Source organism: Pollachius pollachius (genome assembly GCF_949987615.1).
Source record: "Pollachius pollachius genome assembly, chromosome: 2".
Taxonomy (NCBI): domain Eukaryota; kingdom Metazoa; phylum Chordata; class Actinopteri; order Gadiformes; family Gadidae; genus Pollachius; species Pollachius pollachius.
In genome coordinates this window covers 49,029,214-49,040,839 of record NC_136935.1, presented here as the reverse complement: position 1 = coordinate 49,040,839, position 11,626 = coordinate 49,029,214, and the positions used below count along the sequence as shown (strand labels likewise).

Sequence of the window (11,626 nt, the reverse complement as noted above, 5' to 3'; positions counted from 1 at the left end):
TTGTGCTACAGGGTTAGCCTGAGCGCAGCGTCGCGCCGCCGCCTCGCAGCCGCCGGCCTCGGACATGTCATCCAACTGTGCCAGCGCGGCGCCCCTGAGCGCCAGCAAGACCAAGACGAAAAAGAAACACTTTATAGGGCAGAAGGTGAAGCTGTTCCGTGCGAGTGAGCCCATTCTCAGCGTGTTGATGTGGGGTGTCAACCATACGGTAAAACCATTGGATTGTTCGTGTTGGTGCGGATGTTGGTGTGACTTGTGTGTGCGTGTGTGTGCCTGTCTCACGCCTGCTGTTTTGATTTAGCTTAGGCTAAAGTCTGCGTTTGGGGGGGTCAGCTGCCTTGATCCATCAAGTCAGCTCTGCTGCTGCTGCTGCTGCTGCTGCTGCACATCTCCCTGTGTCAATCACAAGGATGTGTGCCAAGATCTGAGTGGGCTGCGTTCAGAGGTTCCCGGTTCGGATCCCTTTTTAACCTGTCGGCCACTGGTGTGTGTGTCGTGATTTGATGTGTGTGTGTGGGGGGGGGGGGACATGTTTTGGAAGGTGTACTGCTTAAACCCCGACTCTGTGTGCTGACTGGTACTGCTCAGCAGCGAATGCACAGCACCCTGCCTGCACTCGCATCCAGGGCGCATATCAACACGTAATTCAGCATCTGTGTCCCTGCGTAGCCATGTCGTGAGCGATGTTGTCGTACGCATGCCTTCCTGTGCATGCACTTTAGGGAGGGGTCTGACAGACAGAGCCTGAAGTTGCAGGGCGGAGTGGCCCCCCTCAACTGCAGATGCATGCATAGTCTTTTTAAAGTCAGTCGCACCCCAGACGGAATTAAGGCGGCCCGATATATATATTTCAGATTAGCATTCCGTGGGTCCCATGCAATTCAGGGACGCACCTATAAATAGACCCGAAACATTGCATTCATTTTTAGTTGGGCAGAGGGGCTGTGCAAAGCAGGTGAAGGTCAAGCGGCTGGTGGTGGTGCCGTCTGCAGTTCTGCAGTCAGTGCGTCTGTCTGTCGCGCCTGAGAAGCAGGTGGTCTGTTTTATTTTGTGTTGATCCGGTTTTTTTTCCCAGTAAATCAATCCCTCCACCTAATGTCGCGTTCATAAAAGAAGCCTTTGAAATCCCATTTTATAATTACAGTAGACATCACCTGTGCGTTGCAGTCATACCCAAGCATCAGTCAGAAATAAGATGTTGGTGCCATAATGCAGAGAAATAAGCATTTATCACTGACAAAAAAGCAAAATCAGAAAGACAATTATCAGTCACTACAGCACCAGATAATTTTTCATATGCAGAATGCAAACATACACATGTGTTTGTAGATACCGACCAGACACTTCATTCATAACATCCCTTGTGTTGTGTGAAATCAGCGATGCTTGAGTCTCTTGGAGCTCATTGAGTCGGACACTGTTATGCAAATATTTGCTTCTTCAAAGGTGTACGGCTCCACACCCGACAATGTGTTAGAGATGGGCTGTTTGGCGACGCTTTGTGTTGATGTTAAAAGGGCATCTTGCCTCAGCCTCTGAGGTTAGGCTGGTGTATAGCAGAAGGGTGATTGCATGCTGAACCGTAACATGCAGGCCAAATTTCAAACTTCATTAGAATTGAACATTAGGGTTCAAAGGATAGTTTTGGATTACATTATCGATAACACATGTAACAGATGACCTGGATGTTTTTTAGTACAGGGATGCTTATTTTGCAGCTTTTGATGACTGTCCTTAAAAAACTGCTCCCAATGCAAACAGACATATGATTTTACTACTTTTCAAGCATCATTTATAAAATTCTCTTGCGCTGCATCTGGGTTTCCACTGTGAAGTTGATGCGATGCTTTAAGCTGTATTAGATCAGAGTTAGTGTCAACACATAGATACGATCTATCACTCTGACCGCTGATATTCCCTCAATGTTTGCATGGTCATCTTTTATCTTCTCTCGTGTGTTTGTTTCTGAAGTACTGTCAATCATTAGCTGAGCTTGGCTGAGTTTGGTTGTTGACTCAAACTAGGGCTTGTCGACGCGCTGTAAGCAGGAGCAGAGCTCTAGGAAGTGCTTACAGTCCTTAAACCTTGACGACTCAGGCTTCTAATTGACTTGGCAGGGTCTTGCTGAATTTCAGATGTTGCCATCCGGATCACGCTTTAAACTCCCACGACTCAAAACCAAGAGATATAAACACTCTTTTGTTCCCGCAGCCACCCTACTTCTAAATTCCATAAAGAACCGTAGATAACACCTTCCCCCCCTATATTATGTGTATTATTATTTTTATTTTACATATTTATTGACTACTATTTATTGATTGTATAGTGTTTTTTATTGTGTGCGTGTGTGATTATGTGTGACTTGGATTTGTATACCATATATCTACTGCACAACAAATTTCCCCATTGGGGGACAATAAAGTATTTTGAACTTGCAGGCCCGCATGAAAATTATGCTGTGTGACTTTTCACTGAAAATGTGTTTTTTAGCTAATGCGGTCAGTTTTATGTCTCTTTTAAAATGACTTCTTCAGCTGTATGCAAGAGTAGTGTGTAGTATGTCTTATGTTATATTTTGGGATGCAATTCTAGTGCACCTTATCGATCATCCTTCGTGGAGCATTTCTCCCCTTCTGTGAATATTGTCAACTCTCTACCTCCAACCCAACCTTTCCCCTGGGATGATTTTGGGCCTTGTGTCTTCAGGCTCTTTTCTGATCTGTGTCTCTCCTCCAACTCCTATAGGTCAACGAGTTAAGTAATGTGCCTGTACCAGTAATGCTGATGCCAGACGACTTTAAAGCCTACAGTAAGATCAAAGTGGACAACCACCTATTTAACAAGTAGGTACACCGGCAACCGTTGGCCACCATTCACTCTGATGCTATTCTTAGACTCACAGCAGCTTACCCAGCTAATGCGAACTCCGTGAGTGACCACATCCAGGAATTCTGTATTTGCATCTTTTCTGTGTTCGTTCTATATGTAGGGCTATTGTTGGGAGCTAAGCGGGTTCAAATCTCCCGTTTTAAATGTGTCAATCGAAAAGCACCACACAGAATGCCCAAACGGATATCTGACTAATATTTAAAATAGGATAGGCCTTGGTAAGCAGGGATCCCTGGGCTTGTAACTGGGCAGCTTTGCAATGCAAATAACCCACACTGTGTAGTCCATTGAAATGGGTGTGTCTGTTATGGTGTTATGGGAAGAGGATACTCAGCAGGTTTTAATGATTTTTAATTGGCTATTTGTTGACGTTTTCAACAGACTTTTGACTGCTCATGTCATTTTTTTTGACAGCTGATGTACATTAACATTTTGATTTACACGTAGGATATTTAGCAGACACTTATATGCAAAGTGACTTACAATAAGTACATTTGTCAGAAGAAAGGGAAACAACAATATATCGGTGTCGGTACAGTAAGGATGTTCATAGAAACAAGTGCCAGGCACCTACAGTTGCTAGGTAAACCCATTCTCCGTATACAACAAAGATAGCTTGGATAAGACGCTATACAATGCTAAGGAGTATTTTTGTAAGTAAAAAAACCAATAAGTGTGTAAATGTACCTGTCTACTCCAGACCTTAAATACCATTGCTTTAAAATACCTACACCATTGCTTGTTAACTGTTCCTCTGTCAATTATATTAACAGTGTAGAATCCCCTAATAATTACTAGATCCTCATGTCCTGAATGAACAGAAGTATGGTTTGGTAACATAACATATAGCATAACAATTACATTTTCCTCTAGATTCATACAATGCGTACAATTCGTTTTCTGGTCTAGCAAAGACCAGTTACATTGAAGTACTTTGAACTGCAATGAGCTGTTATTACCATGAGGATGAAAAGCAGCTACCAGAGACAACAGGGTATATTACACTATAGTCACAAATCCCATCGGACTCTAATCTCAAAGTCATGGAACCTCCCTTGCTGCCTCACTAGTCACCTGATAACTGAAAGATGTGATGTCAACATTTCTCCTTCACTCCTCTTTAAAAGAGGCTCATATTAGATGCAGGTTCCACTCCTTCACATTGCACTTGCATACAACAGAACATTCCCCATTTTCCTGCCGTTTGCCTAAAGTGATTCTCATCCATAATACCGTAATCAATCTCAGTTATTTTTGTACACAATGGTTTTATTCTGAGAATGGAAAAAAAGTACAACAATACAATGTACATGTAATACATACAGAATATAAATGAAACATTTGCATTTCATACCCCAAAAACAATCCCCCTAAATGGTGAACGCACACGACCTCAGATGACAAAGAGTGATTAAAGTGCAGAGCCCAAACAAAGCAATAAAGTGCAGGAGGACATGTCAGTTAATAAATAACAATAAAAGATAAAATCATAATAAAATAGTAATAATAATAACAATCATTTGTATAATAATAAATGAAAAAGGAGAGTAGGGAGGAAGGTTGGTTGAGAAAGGTCAATCTCAGTCTTTTTAAATCAAGATCGCTTGTTAGCAAATCAACAAGTGAGTCATGTTGTTGTGCAGCATACCAGAGCTCTGTGATGCACCACGATGCTGCAGATGGACCTGTCATCATCGGACACACTGCCTCATGCAGGAAGTTGGCCAAATTGAACGGGACACAGCAAAAAGAAAAGCTGCTCAATAATACATGGGAGGGCCTGTGAATATCTGCATCCTGGCTCCTTTAGGCATTCGGGATGGGGGAGTGGTTCTGAGCAGTGAAAGCAGAAGTGTTCATTTTGTTTTAATGTAGCTTGACAAAGCGAGGCAGATGAAAGGCTACCATTGTCGCATAGATTAAAGGCAATATTTAAAAATAGTGTGCGAGGTTCATAAGACAGTGCATGTGCTGCCGAGACTGTGTCGATCTGTCCGTCGGATATTCATCTACACTAGTTCTTCAGCCAGTAGGACTTTCAGCTGCAGTTCATTAGCAATAGGTCCTTTAGCTAGCAGTCCTTAAGGACGCATCAGGGCTTTATTGTTAACGAGGCAACATTTTAATTAGGAAAGGAACATCAAATGGTTTTACAAAAGTAGGTTATTATGTATTGGTATGCATTTGTCTTTGGACCTCTGTCATTATGGAACAGAACATTTGAACTTTATAGCATGATCAGCATTAACCTACTACCCATGCATATTATAACGCCAGTGTGTCTGGGGAAGAAATTGTGGAAAGATTGTTGTGACGCACTTTTCCCGGTAACCCCTGTGCTCTCTCCCTCCCTCCCGCCAGAGAAAACCTTCCTAGCCGCTTCAAGTTTAAGGAGTACTGTCCCATGGTGTTTCGAAACCTGCGAGAGAGGTTCTGCATCGATGACCAGGACTACCAGGTCAGACCCCAATCCCAGCCTCCCTCGTGGAAGATCATGCCTTCAACGAATATATGAAATATATATGGTGTGTGTGTGTGTGTGTGTGTGTGTGTGTGTGTGTGTGTGTGTGTGTGTGTGTGTGTGTGTGTGTGTGTGTGTGTGTGTGTGAAATTTTACAATAAGTCCCTAAGAGGGGTGTGGGGGGAGCTATGCAGAGTTTAGGTTAACTAGGTTAACTCTGAACAAGTGAGTCTTGAGTGTGTCTTATATGCTATATAAAAGTCTTCCACTGATGATGATCTTCCACTTTTTATGTACAACGAGGTCTGGACGGACTGTAATCTGTAATATGTAATCTGTAATCTGTAATTTGTAATCTGTAATCTGTCGTTTTGCGTTTTGCAGAACTCTCTGACGAGGAGCGCCCCGCTCAACAGCGACTCCCAGGGTCGCTTCGGGAACCGCTTCCTGTCCAGCTACGACCACCGGTTCGTCATCAAGACGGTGTCCAGTGAGGACATCGCTGAGATGCACAACATACTGAAGAAGTACCACCAGGTAAAGGCTGTGCCCTGCTGCGTGTCCTTGCACCAAGTAGGGTCGCGTAACCACAATATGATCACATGCCAACTAAATTCAACTGGGTTCTGCCATATCTATTGTATATATATATTTTTTTTATATGGGTGTTGAATGGTTTTTGAAATGGTTTAGTATTCGAAATGATTGCCGACCATGCACGCTAAATGTATTCATCAAGTGTCTGCTGCCGAGTTGCTGAATAGGCTGGTGAGATGTACGTGAGCCAGAATATTTGCGCATTCATTCAAAAAAACCTGGCCAGATCTTAGCCAATGACAAATGAGGGAACGAATGGCGTTGAGCCTGCGTTTCTCATGCTTTCACCTCAGGGATCATCCCATGCATCTTTGGTCACATCCTCCGTTAGCTCCAACTGCCCATCCGTTTGCGTATCAACAACTGAACAATTAATCTCATTTAAACCGACATCGCGATGTAATAAAACGCGATTTTCTAAATCCGTTACTCACTGGAGATCAGTAAGATTCTTTTTTTTTTTTTGTTTTACAATTCAATAGTTAAATAAAGATGTTGTATCAATTCATGCATCAATTCAACTCAACAATAGGCCTGGCCTGAAGGAAAGAGCAGTTTAATTGTTGACTGCGTCCAATGTTGTGTCGGTCATAGTACTATAGAACGATTTATTGCTTGTTTAGTGAATAATACAGAACATAAGGAACTTTAAAAAGGAAAAAAAACTCATATTAAATCGCCATCGCAATATTGCTCGACATAACCGCAATTCGATTATTTACCCGAATCGCTCAGCCCTATTAACGGCCTCTTGTGTCTCTCAGTTCATAGTGGAGTGTCATGGCAACACATTGCTGCCGCAGTTCCTGGGTATGTACCGGCTGACGGTGGACGGCGTGGAGACCTACATGGTGGTCACCCGGAACGTATTCAGCCACCGGCTCACGGTACACCGCAAGTACGACCTCAAGGTAGGCCCAGGAGGGGTCGGTCTGTTTCGGGGCTTCGCCGTGGCGGATTAAAATACTAACCGAAAAGTGGTTGAAATCTGCTTTATCATTTTGACGGCTGAAATGGGCTGATTTGTTCTCTCACAAGGGCTTTGTGGGAAAAGCTGCTTGGTACTTTCCAAATTTAGCTGTTGCCATAGCAGAAAATTAAGTGCTATTGGACAGTGTTAATAATATCGCTATGATTGATTGTGTTTGTTATGTCGTTAGCAGAAGGCTAATTAGACGAAAGCTGTACTGCATGATACAGTAACGTGGCTAAGAAGGATATAAACATCCTTTCTCCAACGCTCTCAAAATCGAGTAAAAGAAGGAATAAAATATGCCTTTTTGAAAAGCTAAATCTTAAAATGTTGTGATCTGGAGAAACGGTCACATTTCAAGCCTCCTAAAACACAAAATAATTTTGCGTTCATGCTTGAATCCAACCTAGGTTCTTGTGTTCTTGGAAGTGAACAAAAAGCCATCCTTAATTTGCCCGCGAGTGCCCTTGTGAATAACACTTTCTAAAAATACGACCACTCTGTACAGCAGCGAAGAGGATTATAGTGTTTGTTCTCTGCGTTCGCTTTAAGCAAGCTGTCTTTCATGTGTGTGATCTCTCCCCTACCCAGGGTTCTACGGTCTCAAGGGAAGCCAGCGATAAGGAGAAGGTGGGTTTGAACTCTCTGATTAATCAATGGGAACAAAAGTGTTAATACTATAGGACCAAAATAAGGGCACTTTGTATTGGACAACGGTATGCTCCTTACTTAAGGAGATTCCTCTGAATTCCAAGCACTTTCATTTGTAATATTCCTTCAGCAATACATCCAATGTCTTGTCATTTAGGCCACATATACTGTGTGTGTGTGTGTGTGTGTGTGTGTGTGTGCGTCCAGGTTGGCATTAATGCACAGGAATAGGAAAGATGGATTCAAAAGAATCCTTCACCAGTCTGCCTATAATATAATAATGTCAACAACCATCTGTCCTTCACACATTCTGCATGTATCTAATGATTCTTTCGTGCGGCCAGGCCAAGGAACTGCCGACCTTCAAGGACAACGACTTCCTGAACGAGGGCCACAAGCTACAAATAGGAGACGACAACAAGAAGTACTTCTTGGAAAAACTAAAGCATGATGTGGAGGTAGGAGACGTTTCGTGCTGACTTTTGCGGTTTACACGGTCCGATAAAGGCTTGAGTCTGGCTGCGGTGACTCTGACCCTACTGCTTACACCAATGTCCCTCAGCTTCAGCTGAATACAGTGATTGTGTATATTTTATCTGTATTTGTCCACCTTATTTAGGCTATAGATTAGCTCCACGTGGCAGATGTCAGCCTTGTATGTACGCCACTGATTCGGCCGGTGTTGTTTTGGTGCATTTGGGTTGGCTTAGCTCAGGAGGTAGAACAGGTCGCCTGGTAACCAGAAGGTTGCTAGTTCGATCCCCATCCCAGAGTGTCGAGGTGACCCTGAGCAAGACACCGCACCCTGCCTATAATAATATGTCCCTAGACACGCAAATGCACGCACACGAGCTACCTCACCTTGACGTGCGACAACGCTCAAATGAAAAAATGTGCGTACGCAATCCCTAACCCTATCGTATCCATAACCAACCAGGAACTTGGCCATGGTGTTTGTGTAACGTTCCATATAAGGGACGGACAAATACTTGTTTAAATATACACATACGTATACACTTACACACATGACTCACTTATGCACACAGATTCTCCGAAAACCTTGAGCCCATACTTACTCATCATTCATAAACACCCTAAATGATCCTGTATATCTACATTTTTAAAAAATGTTCATCAATAGACTTTGTCCCTTTTTTGTGAAATAAATAAACTTCAAACCCTAACTGCTCATGACGAGCTGGATGTCGCCTTGCACCGGCGTCGGTGTGTGTGTGTATGTGTGTGTGAACCGTCGTAAGTCGCTTTGGATGCTGAATGCCCTGAATGTAAATGTCTGTTTGGTTCGGTGCTCCCAGTTCCTGGCCACGCTGAAGATCATGGACTACAGCCTGCTCGTGGGCATGCACGACGTGGACCGGGCGGAGCAGGAAGAGATGGAGGTGGAGGCCGGCGGGGACGAGGAGGAGTACGATGACGGGATGGGCGGGGGGGCCCTCCCGGGCTCCTTCGGGACCCCGCCGGACAGCCCCGGGAACCCGCTCAACTTCGGCGGCTTCTTCGGCCCGGGGGAGTTCGACCCCTCCGTCGACGTCTACGCGATCAAGAGCCACGACGGTAAACCGCTTACGACCGCTGAAGTCCTGATGGCTTACGTTTTGACATCGCTGTTTTTAAAGGGGTGATATCATACCACCAGGTGTGAGTGTGATCAGCCATTAGAAGCCGTTTGAAAATCTGCCTATTCCTGCGTTTTAGTGGCATCACAAGTGGGAGTGTCCACCTAGATGTACGCTGGATAGATCAATCGACTGTAGCAAATGTCGCTGATCTATCCATCATACATCTATTATAATAGGCGGACACTCCCACTTGTGATGTCACTAAGTTACAGGAAGGGGCAGATTTTCAAACGGCCTGTAATGGCTAATCACACTCACAGCTGGTGGCATGATATCACCCCTTTCAATGACCACAGTTTTCGTTTCGCTGGGCTGAAACCCCAGCAGGCTGTGTTCACAGCGGTGCCCTCGTGGGGCAGACACAGGTGTTGTCCGTATCACTGATTATGGGTCTGCTGTTCACCACCAGGGCCGGTTAGTCTAGACCAGTGAGGATCGGTCTACTATCCATGCCCTGGTGCATGAAGGGAGCAGACCCGTAATTAGTGTGTCAGAGGAAGTGTCCGATGACTCTTTCTGTGAAAAGGGTCTATTAAATGCCGTACAGGAAATTGGCTTAGCTTAGCACCTGGTCAGCATCCATTTAATTATTCTCCGTTCGTCTGGACCTGCCACTCACAGATTTGAACATACATTTAAAACGTAATGGACACTGACTTGCTGTATTGATAGTTTGGTTTTAACAAAATGAGTCTAAAAAAATGTATGCATATATTATATTTGTAATGCAAAATTGTGTACGTGGCAAAATGTATCATCATCATTATGTTTATATTCTTTGTGATTCTCAGCGAACAGGAGAGGGCCTGACTCTGTCTGTATGTTTCACTCCTCAGCTGCTGTGAAGAAAGAGGTGTACTTCATGGCCATCATCGACATTCTCACGCACTATGATGCTAAGAAGAAAGCTGCACATGCTGCCAAAACTGTGAAACATGGGGTGAGTTTCCTGCGTTATCCTCTGGAGGTTTCATTCAATTTAATTGAAAATCAAAAGATAAGTACAATCTTGAATATATTTGCCTTGAATAATTGAAAGCCCTGCTCACAGCATTTGGCAAAGCACTTTTCCTGTCCAACTTAATTACAAACCAAGTAACCTGTGTGTGTCCCCTCCTAGGCAGGGGCGGAGATCTCGACGGTAAACCCCGAGCAGTACTCCAAAAGATTCTTTGAGTTCATGTCTAACATCCTGTCATAGACCCACCAGGCTCCCTGTCCGACCTGTCAATCACTGACAACCACCAAACAACTTCAACCCAAGTACACAAACCACCACCCCTAGCAAACCCCCCAAACCCAGACTCCCCCCCCCACCCCCCACATACTCTCCTGTAGGAGCCCTTCCATGGCCAGGACCACAGACTTGACAGGAGGGATGTGAAGCCATGCTGTTACACTGAGGCAGGGAGCTGAACTCTTCTTGGGAAAAAACAAACAAAACACAAGCGATGGGCTCTCCCCTCCCTTCCCTTCCCAAGCCTCCCCCCCCAATCCACATCCTGACCCCCTCCTCCACCTCTGTCGCACAGTGTAACGCCCGAACCGACGACTCGACACGCAGAATTTGAACATTTTAGTTGGACTTCTCCCTGGCCTCCATTTCTTCGGTCCACCTCGATCTCCCCCACGCCAGCACGGGAACTGTGTCACTAATGCCTTGAATGAGTGTCCGCTTCTGCATTAAGCGCCTCGTTAGTTCTCTCTCTGTTCACTTTCCATTCTCGTTGTAGTATTTCTTGCACATATAAAGAACACAGACATGTGTACACGCACACACAAAACAACCGATGCAGAATAGCCATAATCGCATGACAACTGTTCAACCTATAGCCAGAAGGCTTTCGGAAACAAAAACAAAATAGCAAAACAAATTGGAACAGACGACAACCGGTGATCGACTTATGAACATATAATGGTTTTACGTAAATGAATGCAATATTTAAAAAAAAATGCATGGCTGATATGTACATGACTCCACCAGTAAGCTGAAACAATGACCTTAGCATCTGAGTGTAATGACTAAAACAAATACCTAGGTGTTTAAATGTTACGTTGCCATATTGTTTTTGAATATTTCAGAAATTTAAATGTGAGCTCGGAGGTTTGGTCGATGGAAGAAAAAGAAAAAAAAATGATCTAAAAAAATGGGGAATTCTACATCAAATACTTGTTTTATTACCATAAGAATCATTTTTATATCTTGTTTACATTAATGTAGCAATTTTGTGTTTGTATACAGTATTGTTTTGTTACCAGACATTAGAAAAGGTTACTTGAAAATGATTCATTGCATATTAAAGGGAGTTTTAACTTGGACCACGACTGGGTGTGAAAAAAGTATTTTATTATTTCAATTACTCATCGTTTCTATTGCCGCTTTATAAGGACATTTGTGGGCATAACACTGGCCAA

General features: G+C 43.8%; 1 protein-coding gene across 1 annotated transcript; it reads left to right on the top strand.

Annotated features, from left to right (window-relative positions):
* The first annotated feature begins 48 nt into the window (after positions 1–48).
* Positions 49–11,529, top strand: LOC307092040 (phosphatidylinositol 5-phosphate 4-kinase type-2 beta-like). The gene is made up of 10 exons (XM_079758911.1): positions 49–208; positions 2,746–2,843; positions 5,251–5,347; positions 5,735–5,887; positions 6,712–6,858; positions 7,512–7,550; positions 7,916–8,029; positions 8,888–9,146; positions 10,048–10,151; positions 10,332–11,529. Exons 1-10 carry the CDS (start codon positions 65–67, stop codon positions 10,410–10,412), a joined length of 1,236 nt encoding a protein of 411 aa, XP_079615037.1. The 5' UTR covers positions 49–64; the 3' UTR covers positions 10,413–11,529.
* The last annotated feature ends 97 nt before the right edge of the window (positions 11,530–11,626 follow it).

What these genes read in the sequence shown, in the direction of transcription:
- LOC307092040 (XM_079758911.1), top strand. Translation starts at nt 65, where the DNA reads ATGTCATCCAACTGTGCCAGCGCGGCGCCCCTGAGCGCCAGCAAGACC. An exon ending in GACAACCACCTATTTAACAA is followed by an intron (nt 2,844 to 5,250) that starts GTAGGTACACCG and finishes CCCTCCCGCCAG; the next exon opens with AGAAAACCTTCCTAGCCGCT. An exon ending in TACTGAAGAAGTACCACCAG is followed by an intron (nt 5,888 to 6,711) that starts GTAAAGGCTGTG and finishes TGTGTCTCTCAG; the next exon opens with TTCATAGTGGAGTGTCATGG.